The sequence below is a fragment of the Microcaecilia unicolor genome, chromosome 14 (genome assembly GCF_901765095.1).
Source record: "Microcaecilia unicolor chromosome 14, aMicUni1.1, whole genome shotgun sequence".
NCBI lineage: Eukaryota > Metazoa > Chordata > Amphibia > Gymnophiona > Siphonopidae > Microcaecilia > Microcaecilia unicolor.
Genome location: NC_044044.1, coordinates 38,969,266 through 38,994,834, shown reverse-complemented (window position 1 = coordinate 38,994,834; position 25,569 = coordinate 38,969,266). Strand labels below are relative to the sequence as shown.

At 47.9% G+C, this 25,569-nt stretch overlaps 1 protein-coding gene across 2 annotated transcripts; it reads left to right on the top strand.

Moving 5' to 3' along the window:
- Positions 1-100: 100 nt before the first annotated feature.
- On the top strand, positions 101-24,024 carry SYT11 (synaptotagmin 11). 2 transcript variants are annotated; one of them, XM_030188190.1, is made up of 4 exons: positions 101-196; positions 14,997-15,823; positions 20,137-20,257; positions 23,713-24,024. In XM_030188190.1, the coding sequence occupies exons 1-4, from the start codon at positions 163-165 to the stop codon at positions 24,021-24,023; spliced, it is 1,293 nt and encodes a 430-aa protein (XP_030044050.1). In that variant the 5' UTR covers positions 101-162; the 3' UTR covers position 24,024. The 2 variants fall into 2 exon arrangements, with proteins under 2 accessions (XP_030044050.1, XP_030044049.1); XM_030188189.1 differs by having other exon boundaries at positions 20,137-20,260.
- The last annotated feature ends 1,545 nt before the right edge of the window (positions 24,025-25,569 follow it).

Below are 25,569 nucleotides of genomic sequence, written 5' to 3'. Positions count from 1 at the left end.
TGGGAGAAGGGGCGGAGCCTGAGCTTGCATCAGGACCAGGGCTGGCTGCACTTGCATCCGTAGCTCTCAGCAGCATCACGATCGCAGCTCTACATGGAAATCAAGTAGGAGCCGATAGCACAAAGGAACCTGTGGCCCCCCTGCCCCCCCCCAAAAAAAACCATGGCTGAGATAACCAACGTCCGCCCCAGCTTGGGTAAGTGGGTCGCACAGCAGCGAGCAAAGTGCTTTTTTTTCACCTGCTAAAATGGGTCCCGACACGTATTTCGTTTTGTTTCGTTTGGCAAACTTGGGACCTGTGTCGTATCCGATCGAACGAGACCGGCCTAGGGTCTCAATGCAAACGAGAGGGAGACCCCGGGGCTGGTGGGACTGGGATGCACTGGGAGTTTTGCAGTGTAATGCTGGGGCCTGCTGGCTAGTGGCGCTGCTTAGCTCGGGGATGACGTGATGTCTATTTCTGGGGGATCCAGGCAGCGCCTCGGCCTCTTGCCTTTCTTTGGCCGGCACCCCTTCCCCACCCCCACCGCCCCAGCTCCGAGCAGAGACCGGGGAGGGGGAGGGGCGGGAGGCTTTTAGCAGCATTACATCAGCGAGAGAAAACGCAGCTCCCGGGATATGCGCTTCTTCAGGGAGGGGAGCCAGCCCTGCCCTGCCCGGGGCTACAGCAGCAGCTCTACCTTCAAGGGGATGCTGAACTTTTGCCTTCTAGAGCCCCCGTTTGCAGCCTGTGCGCGTATCTCTATCCAGAGGGAGATACGGACAGACATGCAGGCATGAGAGCGTTCATCAGGTGCCTCGTGGCTGCTCTTATACATACAACACCCTTTCCCCCACCCCCCTCCTCAAAAACAGTAATTGCATTTGTAAACAGCACCCCCCCCCCCCCCCAGAAGAGAAGGAGAGGGTGCCCTGCACTTCTATTCGTTTTGTAAATGCCAGCTTTTAGTGTTCAAGGCCCTCCATCATGTGGATCTGGGCTGTCAGAGTCACCATTCAGCTGGACTGCTCCAAAGTACAGTCTTTGCCCTTCTCTTCTGGTTTGAAAATCTGGGTGCTGTTGCTGTTGCTTTTACTAAATTCTCAATCAAACTCTTAAAATCATTCCAACAAGTTCTCCACAGTGTTTCCCTGTTATGAAGACGGACTTCTGTGCCAGAATCAGGGGAAATCTCCCAGGAATGATTTCAGTCTTCTTAAGGGCTAGAAAAGGCTTGACCGCACTTCAGGGGGTGGTGGTCTTTTTCCACACATGTTGAAGTCGGGGGGGGGGGGGCAGGTTGGCGTATAAATGGAATAGTATCTTGTGCAGTTCAAGGTAAGAATGTCTGTAGCCCATCAACGCTGTTTCTTTTGTACACATGAAATGATTTCATATACAGAAGGTGAAAGCGTTATATTATAATTATACAATTTGCATGTCGTTTATATGTTTCGATCTATCCGTATCTGCTTTCCCTCTCTGTCACTTAGCCTCCTTCTAATAAAGGGATGTGTCAGTTCTGCACACGTGTGCACACGTTATGCAGATTCAGAAACCTGTGTATTAAAAAGGCAGGGCTAGAAGCTGGTTCCTAATGTTACAGACCAGGTAGTGTTCGTGTGTGTAATCGGCACCAAGAATTCGCGGTTATGACATAAGGGCCAGGCGCTATTCTGTAAAGACTGCGCCTGAATCACTAGAGGCTGTGCACATGGGCGTGTGGTGAGCATTGTATGGAGCACATAGGTACACCCACTTACACACAAACTCACACATACACACACACCCCCTAGACATACACACAAACTGACACACACACATACCCCTACAAACTCACAGAAATTCACAGATATAAAAACTCACAAACACACACACACATAACTAGACATACACACAAACACTCAGTCACACACAACTTCATAGACACACATGCATGCATGTATCCACAAACTCACATACACACACATACATACACATAAATTCACACAAACACATACACAACACATACACAGAAACACATGTATGTGCACACATACAAACATATACATATACACATAACTCCACAGACCCCACTCTCTCTCACACACATACACAAACTCACACATACATACACACATGCACAAATGTGCACACATGTACATGCACACACAAACTCTCTCTCTCTCTCTCTCTCTCTCTCTCTCTCTCTCTCTCTCTCTTCTACTGGATTAGACTCATATACCAGTGAATTTAAACTTTACACAGTGTGGCTATGAGAAGAGGAGCCATAGACCCTGTCCCGCTCCACATTAATGCAGCACTCTGCATGCCTCAGGTCATTAACTAAAGTAAGTGCATTAGACTCTGCCATTGGCCAGGTCTTTCAGGGTCACTTTATGAGGACGTCCTTCCCTGCCTTCAAATTGATGGACACGCAATGGACACACCGCCTCTTCTCTCAAAACCCTCTAAGAGATCAACATCCAGTTTGAAAACTTATCCAGGAATATTTTGGGCTGCTTTTCTCATCAATTGTGCCGAGGGCACCAGGTTCTCCCATTCCAGTTTTGTGTGTGACTTTGAGCAATTTCCAGTTCCAGTGGTGGTCTTTCACCCATGTGTATGGTTCTGGACTGCCCGAGCCCAGTATAAAGGAAAAGAGGCAGTTACGCTGAGGAAGCCCTCCACGTGCATCAATGGTAAAGACGGCTGCATGGCACCAGGCTGATTAAAGAAGCTTCCTTCATGTAGAAAGACACAGGTGCTGGAGATGCTTGAGGCATTTGTTTCCCCATTTCACAGCTGGGTAGGATTCTGGCAGTAGTTCATAGTTTTGAGTGGTCCAGTGAAGTGCAAGTCAACAAAAGTCCAGGAATGTGAGTTTAAAACATCCATTGAGAACTCTTTGTATGGCAAGAGGCTAGTCACTTTATCTCCTGTGTCTCAGTTCTAATCCCCGTTCTGTCATTGGCTTTAGGTGTTTGATCAGAGCTGAGTGACTTTATCTCCTGTGCCTCAGTTCTAATCCCCACTCTGTTACTGGCTCTAGGTGTGTGATCAGAGCTGAGTGACTTTATCTCCTGTGCCTCAGTTCTAATCCCAGCTCTGTTACTGGCTCTAGGTGTGTGATCAGAGGCTAGTCACTTTATCTCCTGTGTCTCAGTTCTAATCCCCGTTCTGTCATTGGCTTTAGGTGTTTGATCAGAGCTGAGTGACTTTATCTCCTGTGCCTCAGTTCTAATCCCAGCTCTGTTACTGGCTTTAGGTGTTTGATCAGAGGTGAGTGACTTTATCTCCTGTGCCTCAGTTCTAATCCCAGCTCTGTTACTGGCTCTAGGTGTGTGATCAGAGGCTAGTCACTTTATCTCCTGTGTCTCAGTTCTAATCCCCGTTCTGTCATTGGTTTTAGGTGTTTGATCAGAGCTGAGTGACTTTATCTCCTGTGCCTCAGTTCTAATCCCAGCTCTGTTACTGGCTCTAGGTGTGTGATCAGAGGCTAGTCACTTTATCTCCTGTGTCTCAGTTCTAATCCCCGTTCTGTCATTGGCTTTAGGTGTTTGATCAGAGCTGAGTGACTTTATCTCCTGTGCCTCAGTTCTAATCCCAGCTCTGTTACTGGCTTTAGGTGTTTGATCAGAGGTGAGTGACTTTATCTCCTGTGCCTCAGTTCTAATCCCAGCTGTGCCACTGACTTTATGTGAGAGCTTTGCCGTTATATCTTCTTGCTCCACTAGCACCAAGTTAAAGGCTTCTTGGTTTGGTTTTCTAAGGAAAACAAACAGTTCCTTCTCTCTCCTGTCTCCTGCTATGCGCCAGGCTGTGCCATCAGGTATTTCACATGGGTTGGGGGATAGCTGTGCATTGCCTGGTGAAAGTGATGCGTTTGATATCTGTGAACCTCCTGATTCTGACTGATTAAATGATGCACCTCACCCACAGTGCTCTGCATCAACCCACTGCATATTTTTGCCACGAACTGTAGTCATTGCAGGCTTAAAGCTATTTTTGTGGTGCATGATAGGTCCTGGTATGGTTTACATCTGCTCTGGCTTAATAAAGGCACAGGCTGAGCCAGTTGTAGGTTTACCCCAGGGCATGTTGGGACTCGTAGTTCCAGCTTCTCGAAGGAAAACAAGGAAGTCTAAGCCCACAATTATAACCGGGTGCAAATCAGGACAGCGTCAATCCTGGTCTCTGAGAATCAGAGGATGAGGACAAGGTCTGAAATGGGCTGCTATCCAGGGCGGTAGTATGTACATAGTCTGTGGATACAGGGGAAGGGGGAACTGGTGTTGGTTTGGAAATTTATGTCTTCATGTACTCAGAGAACCAGAAAGGAAGACCTTAATCATTTATGGCCCCTATTCACATTCTCTTCCTAGCTCTGTCCCTTCCTAATCTTTTCCCTCACCCCCTACCTCTCTCCGCTACAGGAACTCACTTCCCATCCATTGACTTCATCACCTCACCTTCTCTCCTACCCTCTTCCTCCCTCTTGGCTTTTAATCTCCGTCTCTTTCTTCCCTCCATTTTGCCTTCCCCATTCCACCTAAATACCTCTCGCCTTCGACGCCTTCGTGGCCACACCTCTCCTACTCTCCTCCGCTCTCTTTTACTCCTTCTCTTACTCTCAGCTGGTGACATCAATCCCAATCCTGGCCCTCCTCACCAACTATTATCCAAACTCTACAGATCTCACCGTGACCTCTCTAACCTCATCTCTATTCCTCTACTCCCCTCCTCTTCTCTGCCCTTCTCTTGCGCCCTATGGAATGCCCGCTCTATCTGTAACAAACTCCCCTATATCCAGGACCTCTTTATCTCGCGTCACCTCCATCTGCTCGCCATAACAGAAACCTGGCTCTGCCCTGATGACTCTGCTTCAGTCGCAGCCCTGTGCCATGGCGGTTATCTATTTTCACATACTCCTCGCTCTGCTGGCCGTGGGGGCGGTGTTGGACTACTTCTCTCTCCCTCCTCCAGATTTCAACCCCTTCTTCCACCTCAATCTCACTGTTTTTCCTCCTTTGAAGTCCACTCTATCCGCCTTTTCTCTCCTCTGCCTCTTCGAATAGCGGTCATTTATCGTCCCCCTGATAAGTCCCTTTCATCCTTTCTCAGTGACTTTGATGCCTGGCTTGCCTTCTTCCATGATCCTTCCTCCCCCTCTCTCATCCTTGGTGACTTTAATATTCCTGCTAATGATCCTTCCAACTCTTATATTTCCAAGTTACTCGCTTTAACGTCGTCCTTTAATCTCCAACTATGCTCCACCTCCCCCACTCATCAAAATGGTCACTGTCTTGATCTCATCTTCTCCTCCAACTGTTCACCCTCTAGTTTCCTTGCCTCCGATCTTCCCCTCTCTGATCACCATCTTATAACTTTCACACTTAAATCTCCTCCCTCCCAGTCCCGTCCTATCCTATCTAATTTATCTAGGAATCTTCACGACATTGACCCTTCATCTCTATCCTCCCATGTTTCAAACCTCCTCTCTACTGTGGCACCATCCACGTCTGTCAACGAGGCTGTTTCTTCTTACAACAATACTCTATCCTCTGCCTTAGACACTCTTGCACCTTTGATGACCCGCCCTGTAAGGCGTACAAAACCCCAACCTTGGCTGACTTCTAATATCCGCTACCTACGTTCCTGTACCCGCTCCGCCGAACGCCTCTGGCGGAAATCTCGGGCCCTTGCTGATTTCTTACACTTTAAGTTCATGCTGACCTCCTTCCAATCTGCTCTTTTACGTGCCAAACAGGATTATTATATCCAACTGACCAACTCTCTTGGCTCTAATCCTCGACTTCTCTTCACCACATTGAACTCTCTCCTCAAGGTGCCCCCTCCCCCAACTCCCCCTTCATTATCTCCTCAGACCCTTGCTGAATTCTTTCACAACAAGGTTCAAAAGATAAACCTTGCTTTCTCTACCTCACCAGCTCTCCCTCCACTAGTCCGTTCCCCTCTCTCTCCTTCCCCTCATTCCCTTTCCTCCTTTCCTGAAGTTACTATTGAGGAAACTACACTTCTCCTTTCTTCCTCAAAATGTACCACCTGTTCCTCTGATCCCATTCCCACCCACCTTCTTAATGCCATCTCTCCTACTCTTATTCCTTTTATCTGTCACATTCTCAACCTCTCACTTTCCACTGCGACTGTCCCTGCTTCCTTTAAACATGCTGTGGTCACACCTCTCCTTAAGAAGCCTTCACTTGACCCTACTTGTCCCTCTAATTACCGACCCATCTCCCTCCTTCCTTTTCTCTCCAAATTACTTGAGCGTGCTGTTCACCGCCGCTGCCTTGATTTTCTCTCCTCACATGCTATTCTTGACCCATTACAATCTGGTTTTCGCCCTCTCCACTCAACTGAAACTGCGCTTACTAAAGTCTCCAATGACCTATTACTGGCTAAATCCAGAGGTCAATATTCCATCCTCATTCTTCTTGATCTTTCCGCTGCTTTTGACACTGTCGATCACAGCATACTTCTCGATACCCTGTCCTCACTTGGATTCCAGGGCTCTGTCCTTTCCTGGTTCTCTTCCTACCTCTCCCTCCGCACCTTTAGTGTTCACTCTGGTGAATCCTCTTCTACTTCTATCCCTCTGCCTGTCGGTGTACCTCAGGGTTCTGTTCTCGGTCCCCTCCTCTTTTCTATCTACACTTCTTCCCTTGGTTCATTAATCTCATCCCATGGCTTTTCCTACCACCTCTATGCTGATGACTCCCAAATCTACCTTTCTACCCCTGATATCTCACCTTGCATCCAAACCAAAGTTTCAGCGTGCTTGTCTGACATTGCTGCCTGGATGTCTCAACGCCACCTGAAATTAAATATGACCAAAACCGAGCTTCTCATTTTCCCCCCCAAACCCACCTCCCCGCTCCCCCCGTTTTCTATTTCTGTTGATGGCTCTCTCATTCTCCCTGTCTCCTCAGCTCGAAACCTTGGGGTCATCTTTGACTCTTCTCTCTCCTTCTCTGCTCATATCCAGCAGACCGCCAAGACCTGTCGTTTCTTTCTTTACAACATCCGTAAAATCCGCCCCTTTCTTTCCGAGCACTCTACCAAAACCCTCATCCACACACTTGTCACCTCTCGTTTAGACTACTGCAATCTGCTTCTTGCTGGCCTCCCACTTAGTCACCTCTCCCCTCTCCAGTCGGTTCAAAACTCTGCTGCCCGTCTCATCTTCCGCCAGGGTCGCTTTACTCATACTACCCCTCTCCTCAAGACCCTTCACTGGCTCCCTATCCGTTTTCGCATCCTGTTCAAACTTCTTCTACTAACCTATAAATGTATTCACTCTGCTGCTCCCCCGTATCTCTCCACACTCGTTCTTCCCTACACCCCTTCCCGTGCACTCCGCTCCATGGATAAATCCTTCTTATCTGTTCCCTTCTCCACTACTGCCAACTCCAGACTTCGCGCCTTCTATCTCGCTGCACCCTACGCCTGGAATAAACTTCCTGAGCCCCTACGTCTTGCCCCATCCTTGGCCACCTTTAAATCTAGACTGAAAACCCACCTCTTTAACATTGCTTTTGACTCGTAACCACTTGTAACCACTCGCCTCCACCTACCCTCCTCTCTTCCTTCCCGTTCACATTAATTGATTTGATTTGCTTACTTTATTTATTTTTTGTCTATTAGATTGTAAGCTCTTTGAGCAGGGACTGTCTTTCTTCTATGTTTGTACAGCGCTGCGTATGCCTTGTAGCGCTATAGAAATGCTAAATAGTAGTAGTAGTAGTAGTAGACTCTGCATTGGGCAGACTGGGCGCACCAAATGGTCTTTTTCTGCCGTCATTTACCATGCTACTGTTAGAGCTGGATCTGGTGTGGCTGATGCCCTGGATGAAGGTGGGGAAGGATGTCCCACCCAGCCACACCCCCAGACTTAGGGCAGTCTCCTGTGGCCAAGCTTCCCAAACAGAGGGAGCAGGTTGAGTTGGCTGCACTCCTGCTTCACACACACTCAGGGCCATGGCTTTCCGTGCTGCTCCTTGTGGTGTGGTGTCCTCAGGGGCTTTTCTGCTTATCCTCCCTGGTTACTGTGTCCTAAAGATACCACGGAAATCTTAAGGTCTGAGGCAGAGATAATACGCTGAAATCTTCTGCCCAGTGTGTGGCAGCGGCCAAAAAAGCAAACAGGATGCTAGGAGTTATTAGGAAAGGAATGGTAAATAAGTCCAAGAATATTATAATGTCTCTGTATCGCTCCATAGTGTGACCTCACCTTGAGTATTTGCGTTCAATTCTGGTCGTCGTATCTCCAAAAAAGTAGCCAATGACTGCGAGGCAAGTAGAGGACCCGGGAGGGGGGGGGGGGGGGGGAAGGAAGGGAAATATCTGGACCTGTCAGGCTAGCTGCAGCATCACTGAAAAAAAATGGCTTTTCTATCGGGCACTCCTTGGAGGCTGGGACTGGGGAATCTTGCTTCCCCACCCCCGCCCCCCCTCTCGGCAACCCTGCCCTCACCAGTCTTCCATCACCACACTTGCCAGTGAACATAAATAAAAGCAAAGCAGAACTGGGGGGGGGGGGGGCTGAGCGGGTGCTGAAATGCTGGAAAAGACTCTGAAACCCATCTCAGATTTGTACACCTGCTCCCTCCTGCCATGCAGGCTGACCTAGTTACTTGTGGGCAATTAAGAGGCAGATCTTACAGATTAAACTGCAGTCACCAGGCTCTGTAGAAATGCATAGACAGATGTAGATGTTGTGGGAGAGAGAGGGAGGACGCAGATGCCCTATGATACCCAGTTTCCCCCATCCAATGCTTCACTCATTGAGGTATCTTTCTGCCTCATGGGTTACACGGTTCAAGTTGTCACTCTGGTACAGGTTCGGTTCCTAATCCTAGTGACAGATGGAGAGGAGCAGATTGTTGACTGGGAAGGAGGGGGGGGGGGAGTTACACAGTCCTGATCTAAAAGGCAGATATTAGGAAAGCAGGAAGTGCCTGACTGTGTCATGCAGTGAGGAATCATTTTAATTTACGCTCCAGGGCTTTGACTCACACAAAAGAAGTTTTGCCTTCTGGAAATATTTGGATTTTGCTGAATAATAATTATCATGAGTTATTTCTTGTGGGTCTGATCAAAGATAACACAAGGAGAGAGTCATCATGTTACAGCCAGAGTGGTCTCAGTACTGCAATCTCTGGGCTGGGTCGTCAATTTAGCCAAAAGTCACCTGACCCCCTCTCAATCTCTAGAATATTTGGGGGTCCGGTTCGACACAGCCTTGGGGTATGTATACCTACCCGAGCAAAGGCGGTGCAAGCTTCAGAACCAGGTCCGTCTGCTCCTGAGGATGCCTCGCCCATGAGCTTGGGACATTGTCCAGCTGTTGGGGTCGATGACGGCCACCTTAAAAGTGGTGCCATGGGCGAGAGCGCACCTGAGACCTCTGCAGTGTTCCCTGCTTCAACGATGGTCTCCAATATCTCAGGACTATCAATGCAGACTCGCGTGGCTCCCTGCGGCGCGGCTCAGTATGGAGTGGTGGCTCTCAGACAGCATGCTGCGGCGAGGAATGCCACTAGCGCTCCCCGATTGGTGCCTGGTGGTAACAGATGCCAGCCTGAAGGGCTGGGGTGCACATTGCCGGGGAAGGCTTGCCAAGGGTCTCTGGACACCCGAGGCGTCGGCGTGGTCCATCAATCGCTTGGAGTTGAAAGCGATATTTCAGGCGCTTCTGGCCTTTCAACTGACCCTGGAAGGATTGGCTGTCAGAGTTCTGTCGGACAACACGACACCAGTGGCCTACATAAATCGACAAGGCGGCACTCAGTGTCAAGCACTGGCCACGGAGGCCGCTCAGATATGTCGAGCTACATCTGCAGTTTCTGTCAGCAGCTCACATTGCAGGTCAGAGCAACGTGCAAGTCGATTATCTAAGCAGGAATCAAATCGACCCAGCAGAGTGGGAACTTACAGACGAAGTATTCCTGCAGATCTGTGCCAAATGGGGGACGCCCGTAGCGGATCTTATGGCCTCAAGCGCAAATGCCAAAGTCCCGTGCTTTTACAGCAGATGGAGAGATCCTCGCTCGGCAGGGTTGGATGCCTTGGCTCAACCCTGGCCTCAGGGCCTCCTGTATGTGTTCCCTCCATGGCCCTTGATAGGGCAAGTTCTCCTGCGGATTTGGCTACATCAAGGAGAGGTGGTTCTCATCACCCCGGATTGGCCCAGGAGGCCGTGGTATGCGGACCTCCGGCGGATGCTGGTGGAGGCTTCCCTACCGTTACCTCTGCTACTGAATCAGTTGTCACAGGGACCGGTAACCATGGAGGACGCCTGCCGCTTTGGTCTTACATGGCTATTGAGAGGGTGCAATTGAGAGACAAGGGTTATTCCAGTAAAGTCATTTCCACCCTCCTACAGGCCTGCAAGTGTTCCATTTCCGTGGCTTATGCCAGGATTTGGCACCAATTTGAGGCTTGGTGTGCTTCTAAAGCGATCACACCCATGCGGGCTTCTGTCTCGCCGATACTTGACTTTTTGCAGAATAGTTTACAAAAAGGCTTGGCCTATAATTCCTTGCGTGTTCAAGTGGCAGCCTGAGCATGTTTTCGAGGGAACATGGCCTCTCTCTGGCTGCTTGCCCAGATGTGGCACGGTTTCTCAGAGGGGTGCTTCGGCTCCGGCCTCCCGTGCGGGCTCTCTGTCCGGCCTGGAACCTGGAGTTAGTTTTAAAGGCCCTTCAGTGTTCTCCCTTCGAGCTGCTTAGGCGAGCTTCAGAGAAGGATGTGACCTTAAAGATGGTCTTTTTGGTGGTCATTACATCGGCGAGATGGGTATCTGAGCTCCAGGCGCTCTCCTGTCGAGACCCATTTTTGCAATTCTCAGAGTCTGGAGTTATGGTACGTACTGTGCCGTCCTTCATGCCTAAGGTGGTTTCAGTGTTTCACCTAAACCAACCTATTTTCCTGCCTTCCTTTTCTAAGGAATTTCCAGAATCATTTGGGCAGTTGCACCTTCTGGACATGCGAAGGGCTCTGTTCCAATATCTGCGCATGTCAAATGCCTTCAGGACCTCTGACCATCTTTTTGTTCTATTGTCAGGTCCGCGCAGAGGGTCTCCAGCGTCTAAGGCCACTATAGCCCGTTGGCTCAAAGAAGCTATTTTTTCAGCATATTTGCTGTCTGGCCGGCCTCCGCCTGAAGCCTTTAAGGCACATTCAACAAGAGCGATTTCCTCTTCCTGGGCTGAAACTGGAGCACTCTCTCTTCAGGAGATATGCAGTGCAACGACATGGGCTTCTAAGCTCTCTTTTGCCCAACATTACAGGCTGGATATGGCTGCCAGGAGAGACGCGCATTTTGGAGCACAAATGCTGGCGCGTAGTGTGGCTTGTTCCCACCCTATCTAGGGATTGCTTTGATACATCCCACTCGTAATGGATTCATCTGCTTGATGGCAAGGAAGGGAAAATTAGGTTCTTACCTTGGTAATTTTCTTTCCTTTAGTCATAGCAGATGAATCCATGAGCTCTCCCTCAGTGGTTCATTATGCGAGTCATGTTACTTTTATGTTCAGTTTTTCCTGTAGATATGTTCTCTCATTGGGAGAAGTTGGAAAACAGTCTTCAGGATTTCTGTTCTGTTACAGGAGGTTGAGTTTGTCCCGCCTTTGAATTACTGCTCCTGTTATGGGGCGTTCATCCGCTGTGAGGAAAGTTCATGTTATTATGCTTTGCGGTGTAACACTTCTTTGGAAGCTTCAAATACTGAAGAGGCAGATGGAGCTAGCTGGCCATGAGGCACTATGGTTTTTCAGTGCTCTCTATCTCCCCCTGCTGGTTGATGGACACAACCCACTCATAATGGATTCATCTGCTATGACTAAAGGAAAGAAAATTACCATGGTAAGAACCAAATTTTCCCATTCTACGCAGAAACTCAAATAGTAGCAACATTCCATGTAGAACCCCAAAGAAAAGAAAGATTCTGGAAACCTAAAGAGTGACAAGATTCCACGTAGAACCCCCAAAGAACAGAAAGATTCTGGAATCCTAAAGAGTGACAAGATTCCATGTAGAACCCCAAAGAATAGCAAGATTCTGGAATCCTAAATTGTCATAAGATTCCATGCAGAATCTCAGAGTAGCAACATTTCATGCTACAAATCCCAGGGCAAGCAGTTGCTTCCCATGTCTGTCTCAATAGCAGACTATGGACTTTTCCTCCAGGAACTTGTCCAAACCTTTTTTAAACCCAGATATGCTAACCGCTGTAACCAACTCCTCCAGCAAAGAGTTCCAGAGCTTAACTATTCGTTGAGTGAAAAAAATATTTCCTCTTATTTGTTTTAAAAGTATTTCATAATCCTCTGAGAACTCACTAGGGCAATGTTTTCTCTTTCTTTTCATTTACTGTTACCTGGTCTGTCTTACAGATTGTTTGTGGCAACCATTTTTTTTATAAAGTTTTGTTACAATATTACCGTAATCCACTTGGTCTCTGGTTTATCTCCCACTTACCTCTGAAGTTCATTTGGGAGTGGGAGAGAGAGTGCCAGGGAACCCAAAGTTCACATCCTGCTAGGGTTCCTGATGTTCCTGTGGCCTTTGGCATGTCCCCTCCCCCTCCATTGCATCAGCTACAACTACCCTCATGGACAGGGAATGTAACCCCCCCCTTTAGCTCAGATGTGGAAAGCCAGTAAGACATGCAGACACCCGAAACAGTGTAACCTTACACAGGTTGCTTTTGCTCTAAGTAACCTTACACACCACAGTACGACCCTCTGTGGAAATATATTGGGCTAAATGACATTTTAGAGGCTCACAGTGATCAAACCCATGAATGTACTAAGAACCTGCTCTGCTACCATAACTCTTCTGAGGAAGCTCACCCAAGGCAGTGCACAGTTAGAATTGAATCAAACATAAGCAATAGACAATTTCTGCAGTAAAAATATTCAAATAACAATACAAAACACATCAGAGTATGTTGCATTACAATGTCGACACAATAGCCAGTAAAGTATTTTAATAGCATACTATGCTTTGTAGTGTGAAACATACAGACTCTTTTATTAGGCTGGGTTAGGTGTTAATGCTTAATAACAGAGCATTAGAATAGATAGGGATGGGCTGGAGTGTAAATTTTAAGGGGCTTCGACGTTAGCTTCAGAACTGAGTACAAGAAGAGTGCTGGGCAGACTTCTACGGTCTGTGCCCTGAGAAAGGCAAGGACAAATCAAACTCGGGTATAAAGTATCACATACCATGCAAAATGAGTTTATCTTGTTGGGCAGACTGGATGGACCGTTCAGGTCTTCACCTGCCGTCATTTACTATGTTACTAAGTAATGCGTGCATGGCGTACCATGGGACACGCTCAGGCAGCCTCCAGTAACAGCCATATTAGCACGTGCTAATCCGAGCGCTAACAAATATTTGGGTTGGGGGGGGGCGTCAGGGGGGCAGAGAGTGGGCGTTCCTGTGCTAAACAGTTGGAGCATCCATATTAGCAAGGGATTGCCACATGCGCCTTCACTGAGTGGCGGTAAGCAGCTGAGCGCTAATGACCAATAGAAAACAGAGAAAATTGTCAGTCTTACAACTGCGGTAAAAATGGCCTTAGCACGTGGGAAAACCCCGCATAAGAGTGCGATATGACCACTTTTACCGCTGCTTAGTAAAAGGATCTTGTAGATGACATAACTTAGAATTAGACAGGAAATAATTGCGCCTAGGAGTGGATAAGCAAGTTTTGCTACAAGGGGCTTCCGAGGCCCTCTCTGGTACACTACAAAACACAACGCTAATTGTTTTGAAAATGAGCAAGGGGGGGCCTTCTTGCTTTGTTCAAATGGGGTGCGATGGGGGTCACAGAGAATGAAATTGAGCTGAATTTCGGCTGCTTGTTCCTTCCTGTCCGAGTGAGTGTGTGCACCTTTATCTATCTGCGTACCCGCGGCTGTGCAAGAGAGATAGCAGCAGGCAGCGTGCCCTAAGGACCAGCTGTTTGCTTTGTGCTGCTGCGCTCTGAACCTCCCTCCCTGGCAGAGACGGACAGATTAGTCTGGCTGCTTCCAGGCCCTGGTAACTGAGGCAACGCTGGGCACAGGGAGCTCTGCTCTGATGTTTTACCTCCAGACAATAGGAATTAAAAGCTCCAATTTTGGCTGTGTTTTTAAATCTGAAAGTGAAGTGGTGCGGTAGCCGTGTTAGTCCACTTTTAAAGCTAATAAATAGAAATAAAATCAAAGCAAAGCAAGAAAATTATTCCAGTATTGTTGTGGGTAAGAGTTGCAGGTGAAACCCTTATTTTACCTGGTTTTTATTTATTTAAACATTTTTTTATTCCACTTTATCATAATTTCTAGGCAGTGCATGCTAGAACGTACAGAATAACACCCCTTGTCTCTGCCTGTTTACAGCCTCAGTGGTCCCGTCCCCACCCTGACACTCACTTTTTGTATAACTGGGGTCAAATCATGTTACTTTTACATAGCAAAAAACTCCAGAAGACTATGATGTGCCCACAGCACTCAGCACGTCAAAAGTCACCCCCTCTTCCCGAATCTGACCTCCCTAGAAAGGTAACCTTGTTTTTTCCCCAGCATCAGCATATAAACCAGCCTTTCTCAGTGCATTCCTGGAGCATCCCCTCAGCAGCCTGATTTCAGGATTTGCACAATGACTATGCAAGAAACTGATCTGCAGGCAAGGGAGGCACTGTATGACAATCTATCTCATGCATATTCATTCTGTATATCCTGAAAACCAGGACCAGACTGAGAAATCCCGATGCAAAGTGGGTCCAAGGATGGCTGCATACCATAACGGGACATAGGTGTTGTACTGACTCAGATCCCCATGCATAATGTGTACCTCCCCCCCCCCCCCCAATTATCTTTTTACCAGCTCTCGACCAATCAGAGCATGTGATTCCGGCCCCGCCCCCCAGCAGGCATCATCCCTACAATTGGAGAACCACAGACAGGTGACAGGTGATTCCCTCTCCTCATCATCACTCACTGCTTTTGGTCTTCCTTTGCAGATGTGTCACCAATTGTGGCCGGCTTCGTGGGTGCCACAGTCCTCGTGGTATCAGTGTCCGTGACAGTGTTCGTCTGGACATGCTGCCACCAGCAGGCAGAGAAAAAACACAAGAGCCCGCCGTACAAATTCATTCACATGCTGAAGGGTATCAGTATCTATCCCGAGACCCTGAGCAATAAAAAGAAGGCCATTCGTGTCAAGAGGGACAAGAACGGCACCGACAGGGACACCGGGCAGGGCAACCTATTGGTCAATGCGGCAGAGGCTGGCATGCTAGACTCCCTCAAGGCCTCCAGTGGGTTGTTGAGCTCAGAACCATGTATGGACCAGCTGCCCATAAAGCTGGATTATAGAGATGAACTGAGCCCAGATCAGCCCCTCACCCCCAGTGGCAGCAAAACACCCTCTCCATCGTCCCTGGAAGATGATGTGATGCTGGGTGTTCTCTCTCTCTCTGTGGACTATAACTTCCCTAAGAAAGCTTTGGTTGTGACAATCCAGGATGCTCACGGGTTGCCAGTGATGGATGAGCAGACTCAGGCCTCAGACCCTTACATTAAAATGACCATCCTGCCGGACAAGAAGCACCGTGTCAAGACTCGGGTCTTGCGTAAGACGCTAGATCCTGTCTTTGACGAGACCTTCACCTTCTATGGGATTCCCTACAGCCAGCTTCAGGACCTGGTGCTGCACTTCCTGGTCCTCAGTTTTGACCGCTTTTCCCGTGACGATGTCATTGGGGAGGTCATGGTGCCTCTCGCTGGAGTGGATCCGAGCACTGGCAAGGTCCAGTTGACCAAGGACATCGTCAAGAGGAACATACAGGTAATAAAGTCTCTCTCTGATTACAAATCTGATCGGTCTCCTTTTTACAAATGTTCCTCCCCCAGTTTGAATATTTTTGGATACTGCAGAGCATAGTGGCCCCCTCACGAGACCAATGAAAATGCTGTATGTATGTTGACCAGTCCGCAGGCAGAGTGGAGGATGTTAACAGTGGTAGTCATGGACAGGTGATTAAGGCAATGGACTTGAAATCCATTGGGGTCTCCATGCGCAGGTTCAAGAAGGGGTGGAGGGGTTACCATATGGCTCCAGAAAAAGGAGGACAGATTGAGCCAGTCTGGGTTTTACTTCCATTGCTTTCATTGGAATCAAAATCTGGACTGCATCAAAGTGTCCTCCTTTTTATGGAGCCATATGATAACCCTACGGAGGGGCAGCCTAATGATTAGAGCACTGGGCTGAGAACTGCTATTCCTCGTGACCTTGGGTAAGTCACTTAAACATCCACTGCCTCAGGTATAGAATTAGATTTAAGATCTCTGGAGACAGAAGACTGCCTAGCGTACCTGAATGTTATTACATTGCTTTGAACGACCACTGAAAAAGGCCCCAAGAACTTTTCAAATAAAAATCAGCTATTCATGGTTTTTAAAAATCTTGTTGGCATCCAAGGGTCCTAATAAATCTGGCTAAATGGAGAGAGGTTTGGTGAGCTTGTAACTTCAGCCCAGGAAAGATTAGGTGCCCTCACCTTGAAAAAAAAAACCTCCAGCCCATTTCCCATGAAACTCGGCAATAATGATCACCCCACAACAATCTTAACATCATACTTTTATTAAATATTAAACCCGTTGCTCTTTGCTGCCTCCGGAGAATCTGCTGCCCTGACTTCTTCTGGTAATAACTAGAGAGGGCGGAGTATGAGGTCCTAAGCTATAGAAGTTTCTCACCCTCTGTCATTCCTTCTGATATTTTCAGCCCCTGTGCTCTCTGCACTTGGCTGGTCTCCTCTGGTCTTTTCATTCTCTGTGCTCTGCTGCATTTTGAGCCCCTGTGCTGTGCATTTTACAAAAGTCTCCTCTGGTATTTCCAGACCCTGCCCTTTCTGCATTTTGCTAGAGTATTTTCAGCCCCTGTGCTCTCTCTCAGGGCCGGTCAAACCCGGTAAGCGGGGTAAGCGCCGCAGGGGGGCGCCTGCCTTCAAGGGCGCCGCTGCAGCACTGCGCTGCCATACCGTGCTGCCCTTGGTGCTTTAAATCTTTAATTTATCTCCGTTCCAGCAGCCGCATCATTTGAAAGCCCTGCCCCGTCTCTAGCCTTCCCTCCCTTCGTGAGTTCGTTCCGCAGTCCCGCCTTCTGACGTCATTTCCTCGAGGGCGGGACCGCAGAACGAACTCACGAAGGGAGGGAAGGCTAGAGACGGGGCAAGGCTTTCAGATGACGTGGCTGCTGGAACAGAGGTAAATTAAAGATTTTGAGCACCAAGGGCGGTGGGGGATGGGGGTGATTCGGGCGAAGGAGAATCGCTGGACAGGGGCAGGGTGGGAGAAGAGAAAAAGGAGATGCTGGGGGGGCGGGGGCGCGCGGTTGCCGGAGGGGGGGGGGGGGGCGCGGGCACCAACTCATCGTCTGCAGGGGGCGCAAGAGACCCTAGGACCAGCCCTGCTCTCATTTCACTGGAGTCTGCTCTGGTATTTTCAGCTCTTTGCTTTCTGTCCAGGAACCTTACATTTTTAAGAGCTGTCCTATTATTTTCATGGAGAGGAGGCAAAGCCCTGAAGTCCCTCTCTCTGTCTTCTCACAAGAGCACCATTTACTGCTCATAACATCCGCTGAATCACTGAGACAGATGGGAGCAGTGCATCTGTGTGGGAGGGGGTAAATTTGGATCCTGTACAATCTGGGAAAAGGAAATCTGGAAGAAGTAGAGAGATTGAGGATAGCAGAGGACCTGGTGTGTGTGTGTGTGGGGGGGGGGGGGGGGGGGGATGGAGGAATGATAGGAAAAAAAGACAGGTCAGGAGGCTACCAGAAAGCAGACACAGAACTCAGGAGATGTCTGGCTAATGACCTTGGTGACCTGTAAACATAAAGCCAGGCTGACTCAGTCAGCCCAAGGTCCATCAAGCCCTGCACCCTGTCTCCAACAGCGGTCAATCTGGGTCACAAATACCCCACAGATCCCGCGCAGCGCCTTCATACAGAGGTGAGAGGCGCTGCACGGGCCCAGTAATGCGGAGGGGGGGGGGCCCGGTGGAGGGAGGGATCGGCGGCGAGGACCTCAGGGGGGTGGCAGGGGCGGAGGATGGCAGGAGGCGGGGCTGAGTGGAGAAAGAGTTGAGAGACAGGGAGGGGGGCCAGGGCTCCTAAAGCTTTGATTTTTGTTTTGTTTTTTAATTTAATGCTGGGGGAGGAAGCGGGGAGCAGCGGCGACCATAGGCGGGCGGGGGGGGGGGGGTAAGGCCGTCTATAAAGGACGCTCCTGACGAGCGCCTTTGCCCCCTCCCGAACCTTTTTTTTTCACTTTTATATCGATGCAGGGGGAGCGGGCGTCAATAAAAGACGCCCCTGACGCGCGTTTTCGCCCCTTGCTTTTTTTTTTTTTACATTAAAGTTTTTAGTCGGACAGCCCTAGCGACAGGTCGTTAGCTTTCCGGCAGTTTTCCAGCGTTAGGGTAGTCGGCAAACTTTGATGCATCTCGTTTTAATAGGGTTTCTACCCAATTTGCTCATCTGCATTCCGTTTTCATTTTCTGCTACCGTCGTCGGAAAATGGCCTTTAATGCATGCAACGGTTCGAAAATTCTTCGTTAAAGGGTTGTTAAAGTTTCGTGCATCTGGGCCTTAGTGTGGGGTAAAAGTCCCTTGATGCAGGAGAACTATGTATGGAATTAGGCATCCAGGCAACTCCCAGCATTGTGTTACAGGGAGCACTCTATATTTTCCCCTGCAATACAACCAGCCACACTGTCACCAGCGAGGCAAGGCTGGCCCAGCCATGCCGTGCAACCAGCCTGATGCTTTGCTAGCCAGTGACTCTTTTCTGTGGCTGGTGGAACCGAAGACTGTCAGTTCACAGCAGCTGAATAAACAAGCTAAAACTGCAGGCCGCCAGCGTTTGCATGTTCATTAACTCCTATCCCAGGAGGCTGTGCCTGGGCTGGCTGGCACCAGCAGCGCCAACTCGTCACTCCTGAGCTGAATAACAGAAAGCATATGTGGAACTCTGATACAGACCCAACATCCTTCCCCTCCTAGGACCTCTATGACAGCCCCCTCCCCATAACTACTGGACATCATTATAAGAAATCATAGTAACATACTAGATGATGGCAGATATAAACCTATAAGGTCCATCCAGTCTGCCCAGCAGTTACATTCATTATCAATTCATGATTGAACCAAGAATCCAATAGTATTATTAACAACATTTTACTTGTTAATTTTTTTACCAGCGAATGTGGTAAAGGTGGCTAGCTTAGTGGGGTTTAAAAAAGGTCTGGCTGGCTTCCTAAAGGAAAAGTCCATAGACCGTTATTAAAATGGACTTGGGGAAAATCCACTGGTGATTTCTAGGATAAGCAGCATAAAACGTATTGCACTTTTTGGGGATCTTGCCAGGTACTTGTGACCTGGATTGGCCACTGTTGGAAACAGGATGCTGGGCTTGACGGACCTTCGGTCTGTCCCAGTATGGCAATACTTATGTACTTATGCACTTTAAGATGTCTTCCCCTCTGCCACTGAGATACACAGTACCCCCGCACTCATAACAAATGATACGAATGTGATATAAAATATGTATCCTTAAAACTGATCCATCTTTGTCATATTTCGGACACAGACCATAGAAGTCCACCCAGCACTGGCCCACTGCAGCTCCTTGTGACTCTGGGCAAGTCACTTAACCCTCCATTGCCCCTGGTACAAAATAAGTACCTGAATATATGTAAACCCCTTTGAATGTAGTTGCAAAAACCTCAGAAAGGCGATATATCAAGTCCCAGTTCCCTTTCCCTTCCCTTACATCCCAGCTAGTGGAGTTACATGTTGTGTAGCATAAAGGTGGTGGGAGAGGAAGGAAGAGAGAGGAATTTTCTTTCATATTTCAGGGCTTGGAAGGTTCATGTATTGAAGACTGGACAAGAAAGGCTCCTTCCTCAGTTTTCTAAGCAGGGTTACGTGGGGGCTGCCTGAGTGTATCTTGCAGTTAAGGATGAAGCAAGTCATCCGGCTGATTCTGGGTTTGCAGACAGTCAAGGGTATCAGTAACTCCAGAAGGATAAGGCCTATGGCATCTGGCTTGAAAATCTCTTCCGAGGTCCCTAACTGTGTGTTCCTCTTTCCCACAGAAATGCATCAGCAGAGGGGAGCTGCAGGTCTCACTGTCTTATCAGCCCGTTGCACAGAGAATGACTGTGGTGGTCCTGAAAGCCAAACATTTGCCGAAGATTGACATCACTGGCCTCTCAGGTAGCAGTTTATTTACTCCAACTTTAAGCTCTGAGACAGTAGTGGACACAGGTAAACAGAGGTAGCCTCCGAGGGCTCACAAAGAAATGAGGCCTGTAAGGAAAATCAGACTGTGCCAGGTGGGCAGTGGTCTGTCTCCCGTCCAGGTGAAGAGTGAGTAGCCTGGTAGCAATAGGGGACTGTTGGAGGCTCGTATTCACAAAGCCCTTTTCAAGGTTTCTGTGGTATCAGAAAACTCATGTTTTTGAAGGAGCAGGGCACAGGTGGGCAGGCCTCATCCTTATCATCCTTTCTGTTGATGCTTCCACTGTAGCCAAACTCTGGACTAGCCAAAAGAGATTAGGAGGAGTGAAGGAGAGGATACAGGAGGGGGCCATCAGGGAAGATGTAGGAGAGAGAGGACTTGGGAACGGGTTATGGTAGGAGCAGGAAGGAGAAGACATTTGAGGGAGCCATGGGGGTGATAGGATGGCACCCTAGGAATGGATCATGGCGGTAGGAGGGTGGTGATCTGGGAGAGGCCTCTAATACTAAAGGTTTCTTGGGTCCACCGGGAGTCTAGGTAGTGTACACCACATCTCCTGTGTTTCTGAGGCTTCAGTCTCGCTTATTGGTATCTCTACAGAAGGAAGATGTCTATGAGAATAGGGATAACGAGTGTCTGGGAGGAGGCACAGCTAGATCATAGCCCGACACTTCCTCTGAGAAGCCACCAAAACAGAGAGGAAAGTGAATTCGACTCAGCTTGTCCTGGGTGGCAGGGAATTATCTGCTACCCCCACTCCCCCAGTTGTAGTTCTGGTCCTCCTTCTGTCTAGAGTGAGAGAAGAAAGCTCTCAAGTGCAGCGGTGATGCAAAAACTCCGCCTGGACCCTTTGCTTTGTCTACAGAGAACATGCTAGAGAGAGAGTATGAAGCTGATGTGGGGGGGGGGGGGGGAAGGGGAGTCTGAACCTGTGCACTTTCTAAGTGGCTTTCAATCAATGCCACGGGCTTACAGGATGGAATTAGGAAGGGAGTGCTTCTCTTAATGTAAGTGTATTTTGATGCTTTTAATGTTGTAACTCTTGGCCTGCCAGCTGGTGCACGTGTGGGGTGGTGGAGACAGAGTGGTCTTAAAAGCACTGCAGCTGCTCGTTCTCTCTCGGGCTGCTGTACATGGTACCATGGCTCTTAGCATCACTAAGGCTTCTTTGTAACTCTATCCATTGTGGTGCAGTCTCCTTACAGCACCCTGATTGTCAGCCTTCTTGGCTGCAGTAGTTACAAAAAATACAAAGGGCCTTTTTAAAAAAATTTTAAAGTTAAGATTTCCACCTCAACCCAACCCAACCCAACCGATCCTGTCCTGCTTTTGCCCCACTGCATGCAGGGAGATGTAGTTTCCACTTGAGGGAAGTAAGACTTACAGGTAGGATTGGATTCGTCTGTTGGGTTGACTTGGGTGAGGTGGTGATGTTCGTTACACTCATCTTTGGCCCACAGTGAGAGGAGAGGACTTGGACTCTTCTGAATTCATTGTGTCCACCTCCTCTATTCTGTGCCCATAAAATTCAAAAGACAGGGCCAGTGATGGCGAAACTTTTGGATCATCAAACTTAGGGGATGTCCTCTAATGACATAACACGATAGCAGCTAAGCACTGCCTGGCCCCTTTTCCTATCCGTAGTAATACCACAGGACCCCTTCACTTTCCTGCTACTAAGAGCCTCGGATAAACTTTTTCTTCACTCAATATGTAATTAAACTCTGAATTCATTGCCAGAGAATGTGGTAAAAGTGGTTAGCTTAGCAGAGTTTTAAAAATGTTTGGACGGCTTCCTAAAGAAAAAGTCCATAGACCATTATTAAAATGGACTTGGGGAACATCCACTGGTTATTTCTAGGATAAGCAGCATAAAACGTATTGCACTTTTTGGGGATCGTGCCAGGTATTTGTGACCTGGATTGGCCACTGTTGGAAACAGGATGCTGGGCTTGATGAACCTTTGGTCTGTCCCAGTATGGCAATACTTATGTTCGTATTCCCACCCCAATATTGTATCAAATTATGCAGTCTATGTTCACAAGCCCTGCAGCAACAATTCTCACATATAGCGGGTATAATAATTAACCTCAGCAGTGACTCGTTTCACACTAGGATGTCACCCACTGATTCACTGTGATCGTCATCGGTCTACCCCAACAATTTAATATTCTAAAGACTTTTTGTATTTTATATAAACTTATGACTTCTTCATATATTAAAAAAGCGTTACTTAGCTTTCTCAAACAGTTCTGTTAAATGTTGACGGACCTACATTGGGTGTAATGTTGTAGCATTGCTTTTAAGGCTCTTTGTCTTTTATTACCACTGATAAATTCTAGAGTCATTACTTCTTGACTTCCTATGATTTATGTTTGAAGTTATTGTGAATTTGGTTCTATGCATTTTAGTTTGAATGACTCATATTTATTTTATTTATTTTATTTGTTACATTTATGTCCTGACAAACCAAAAAACAGCGGGCATTATATATCAGTTGTGAATAAGTAGCTGTGATGATTGATATTTTTTGAATATGGTTGTGTTATTTAGCACTAACGGTTATTGGAAGCACACAAATGAATATTGAGGTAGGAGGTTGGCAGAGGACCAGTGAATACATTTTTGTGGCCACATTGATATAATCTTATTGATTAAAAAAGTGTCACCGGTCTGAGGTCCTGTCCTCCTCAGTCATTTATTCACAACTGATATATAATGCCCGCTGTTTTTGGTTTGTCATGATTTATGATCCAGCGGAGTGATCCCTATTTGTTTTGTTACTTACATTTATGTCCCACATTTTCCCACCTATTTGTAGGCTCAATGTGGCTCAATAGTACCGGAGAGGCGTTACAGACTCCGGTGTAAACAAATACAATGTGATGTTGTGGTAAGGTGGGAGCAGGAACAGGTGGGGGGAAGAGGGGTTGGTGGTTGGGAGGCTAGGATAGGGGAGGGCAGACTTATACGGTCTGTACCAGAGCATGTGATGGGAGATGGGACTGGTGGTTGGGAGGCGGGAAATACTGCTGGGCAGACTTATACGGTCTGTGCCCTGAAAAAGACAGGTACAAATTCAAGATATGAGTTTATCTTGGGCAGACTAGATGGACCATTCAGGTCTTTTTCTGCCGTCATCTACTATGTTACTATGTTACTATGTGGCACAGCCACACTAGGGAATCGTACAACGGAAGAGTTGTGTAATGTCCATTACGTTCTTTTTGTCATTTTGTATTCTTGTTTTGATTTGGGGTTTGTACTTTTGTTTTTGTAATCTTCTCTTATTTTCTGGTTTTGTATAATGCACATTGCTGCCTTTTCCTGGAAAACCTTAACTGAAATTGCTTGCAGGAAATCTATTGGACTGTGTCATTGGTGTCTGCTTTCTCTTCCCTTCTCCCCCTTCTCCTCTCTCCTACACCAGACCCTTACGTCAAAGTAAACGTGTATTACGGCAGGAAGCGCATTGCCAAGAAGAAGACCCATGTGAAAAAGTGCACCTTGAACCCTGTCTTCAACGAGTCCTTCATTTACGACATCCCAGTGGACCTCCTGGCCGACATCAGCATCGAATTTCTAGTCATCGACTTTGACCGGACCACCAAGAACCAGGTGGTTGGCCGGCTGGTTTTGGGAGCACACAGCATCACTACCAGCGGGCTGGAACATTGGCGGGAGGTCTGTGATAACCCCAGGAAGCTGATTGCCAAGTGGCACAGCCTGAGCGAATACTAGTGGAAGCCTACAGGGAGGGGAGGGAAGGGGTGGGGGACGAGGAAAAGAGAAGGGAATGGCCAAAAGGCCAGCAAAGGCCATATAGTACAACAGACTTAAACCTTGTTTTAGTGATAGGTCAAAAACATTTCTTATCAGGCCAGTTTCTGTAAAGTGATATGATTTTGCGGGGCACTAAAATTCTGAGATTGCATTAATATGAAATGTAACAAAACCCCCCAGTGAATAAGCATAACAAATTGCAGTATCATTGCGCTAGTGCATGTCTAATGCAATGTGAACATAAGGTTAGTTAGCGATTTTGGTGCATCCGTCCTCCTCCCTGCAGTGCTTTCTGTGCTGATTTGGCTTTTTCAGATTTTGTGATTTTTTTTTTTCTTTTGGCTCCCTGTGAACGCGTGTGCTTCATTTTCTTGGACCTGCAAAATTTTGGTGGGTTCCATAGAGAGGCTCAGGATTCTGCAGTATTGCAGGTAAAAATAAGGGGGCATATTTTCAGCTCTTAGATTCAGGGAAAAACTTGGCCATCTTTTTTTTTTACAATTTCCACTCCAACAGTATCCTGCCTGTCATTCCCAGTTCCACTAGGCCATATACTTTCGCTATCCTCCTTCACCAGAACCCTGCCCAACCCTTTCACTTAGTTATTACACTAGTCCCTCAACCTGATCATCAGCCAATCCCTCTAATTCAGTCATCACACCAGTTCCTCAACTATCAGCCCATCTCTCTAATTCATCCATCATACTAATCCTTCTAACTGATCCATAAGCCATCACACTAATCCTAACTCAGCCATCAGCCGATCCTTCTAATTCTGCCATCATACTTATCCTTCTAACTGAACCATCAGCCCATCTCTCTAATTCAGCCATCACACCAGCCCCTCAACCTAACCATCAGCCCATCCCTCCAACTCAGCCATCACACCGATTCTTCTAACCCAAACATCAGCTTATCCCTCTAATCTAGCCATCCTTTTGACTCAAACTGTAGGCCTGTTAGCCCAGCCCTTCTATCTCAACCATCAATCTGGTTCTTTTAATTTAACCGATAGCCCAACCCTCTGACCCAGGTATCAGTCCACTCCCTCAAGACCAGCAATCAGATCAGTCCCTGTAAGCCAAACATCTGTCCATTTCCTCTAATCTAGGCATTATTCAATGGTTATTATCCCACACCCTCTAATTCAGGCAATATCCCAGGCCCTCTAAGTGAGCCATAGGCAGAGGAATGGGACGGACAACCAGGGTCATGGCCCCATCAAGCTCTTGCCCAACATGGTATTGAACACTAGGGAACTTGAGGAAGAGCAGAGCAGAGGTTAATTTGATCCTCTCCCCCCCCCCCCCCCCCCGCCACACACACACGCATACACAAATCCATCATCCCAGTCCCTCTAATTTAATCACTAGCTCTATTACTCTCACCAGCCTTCAATCCAATACCTCTAACTGCACCATTAGACCGTTCCTCTCACCTATCATCAGCCCAGTACTTCCAGCTCAGCTTTGGCAAGAGCAAAACTTTGCTAATGGCAGTGGAA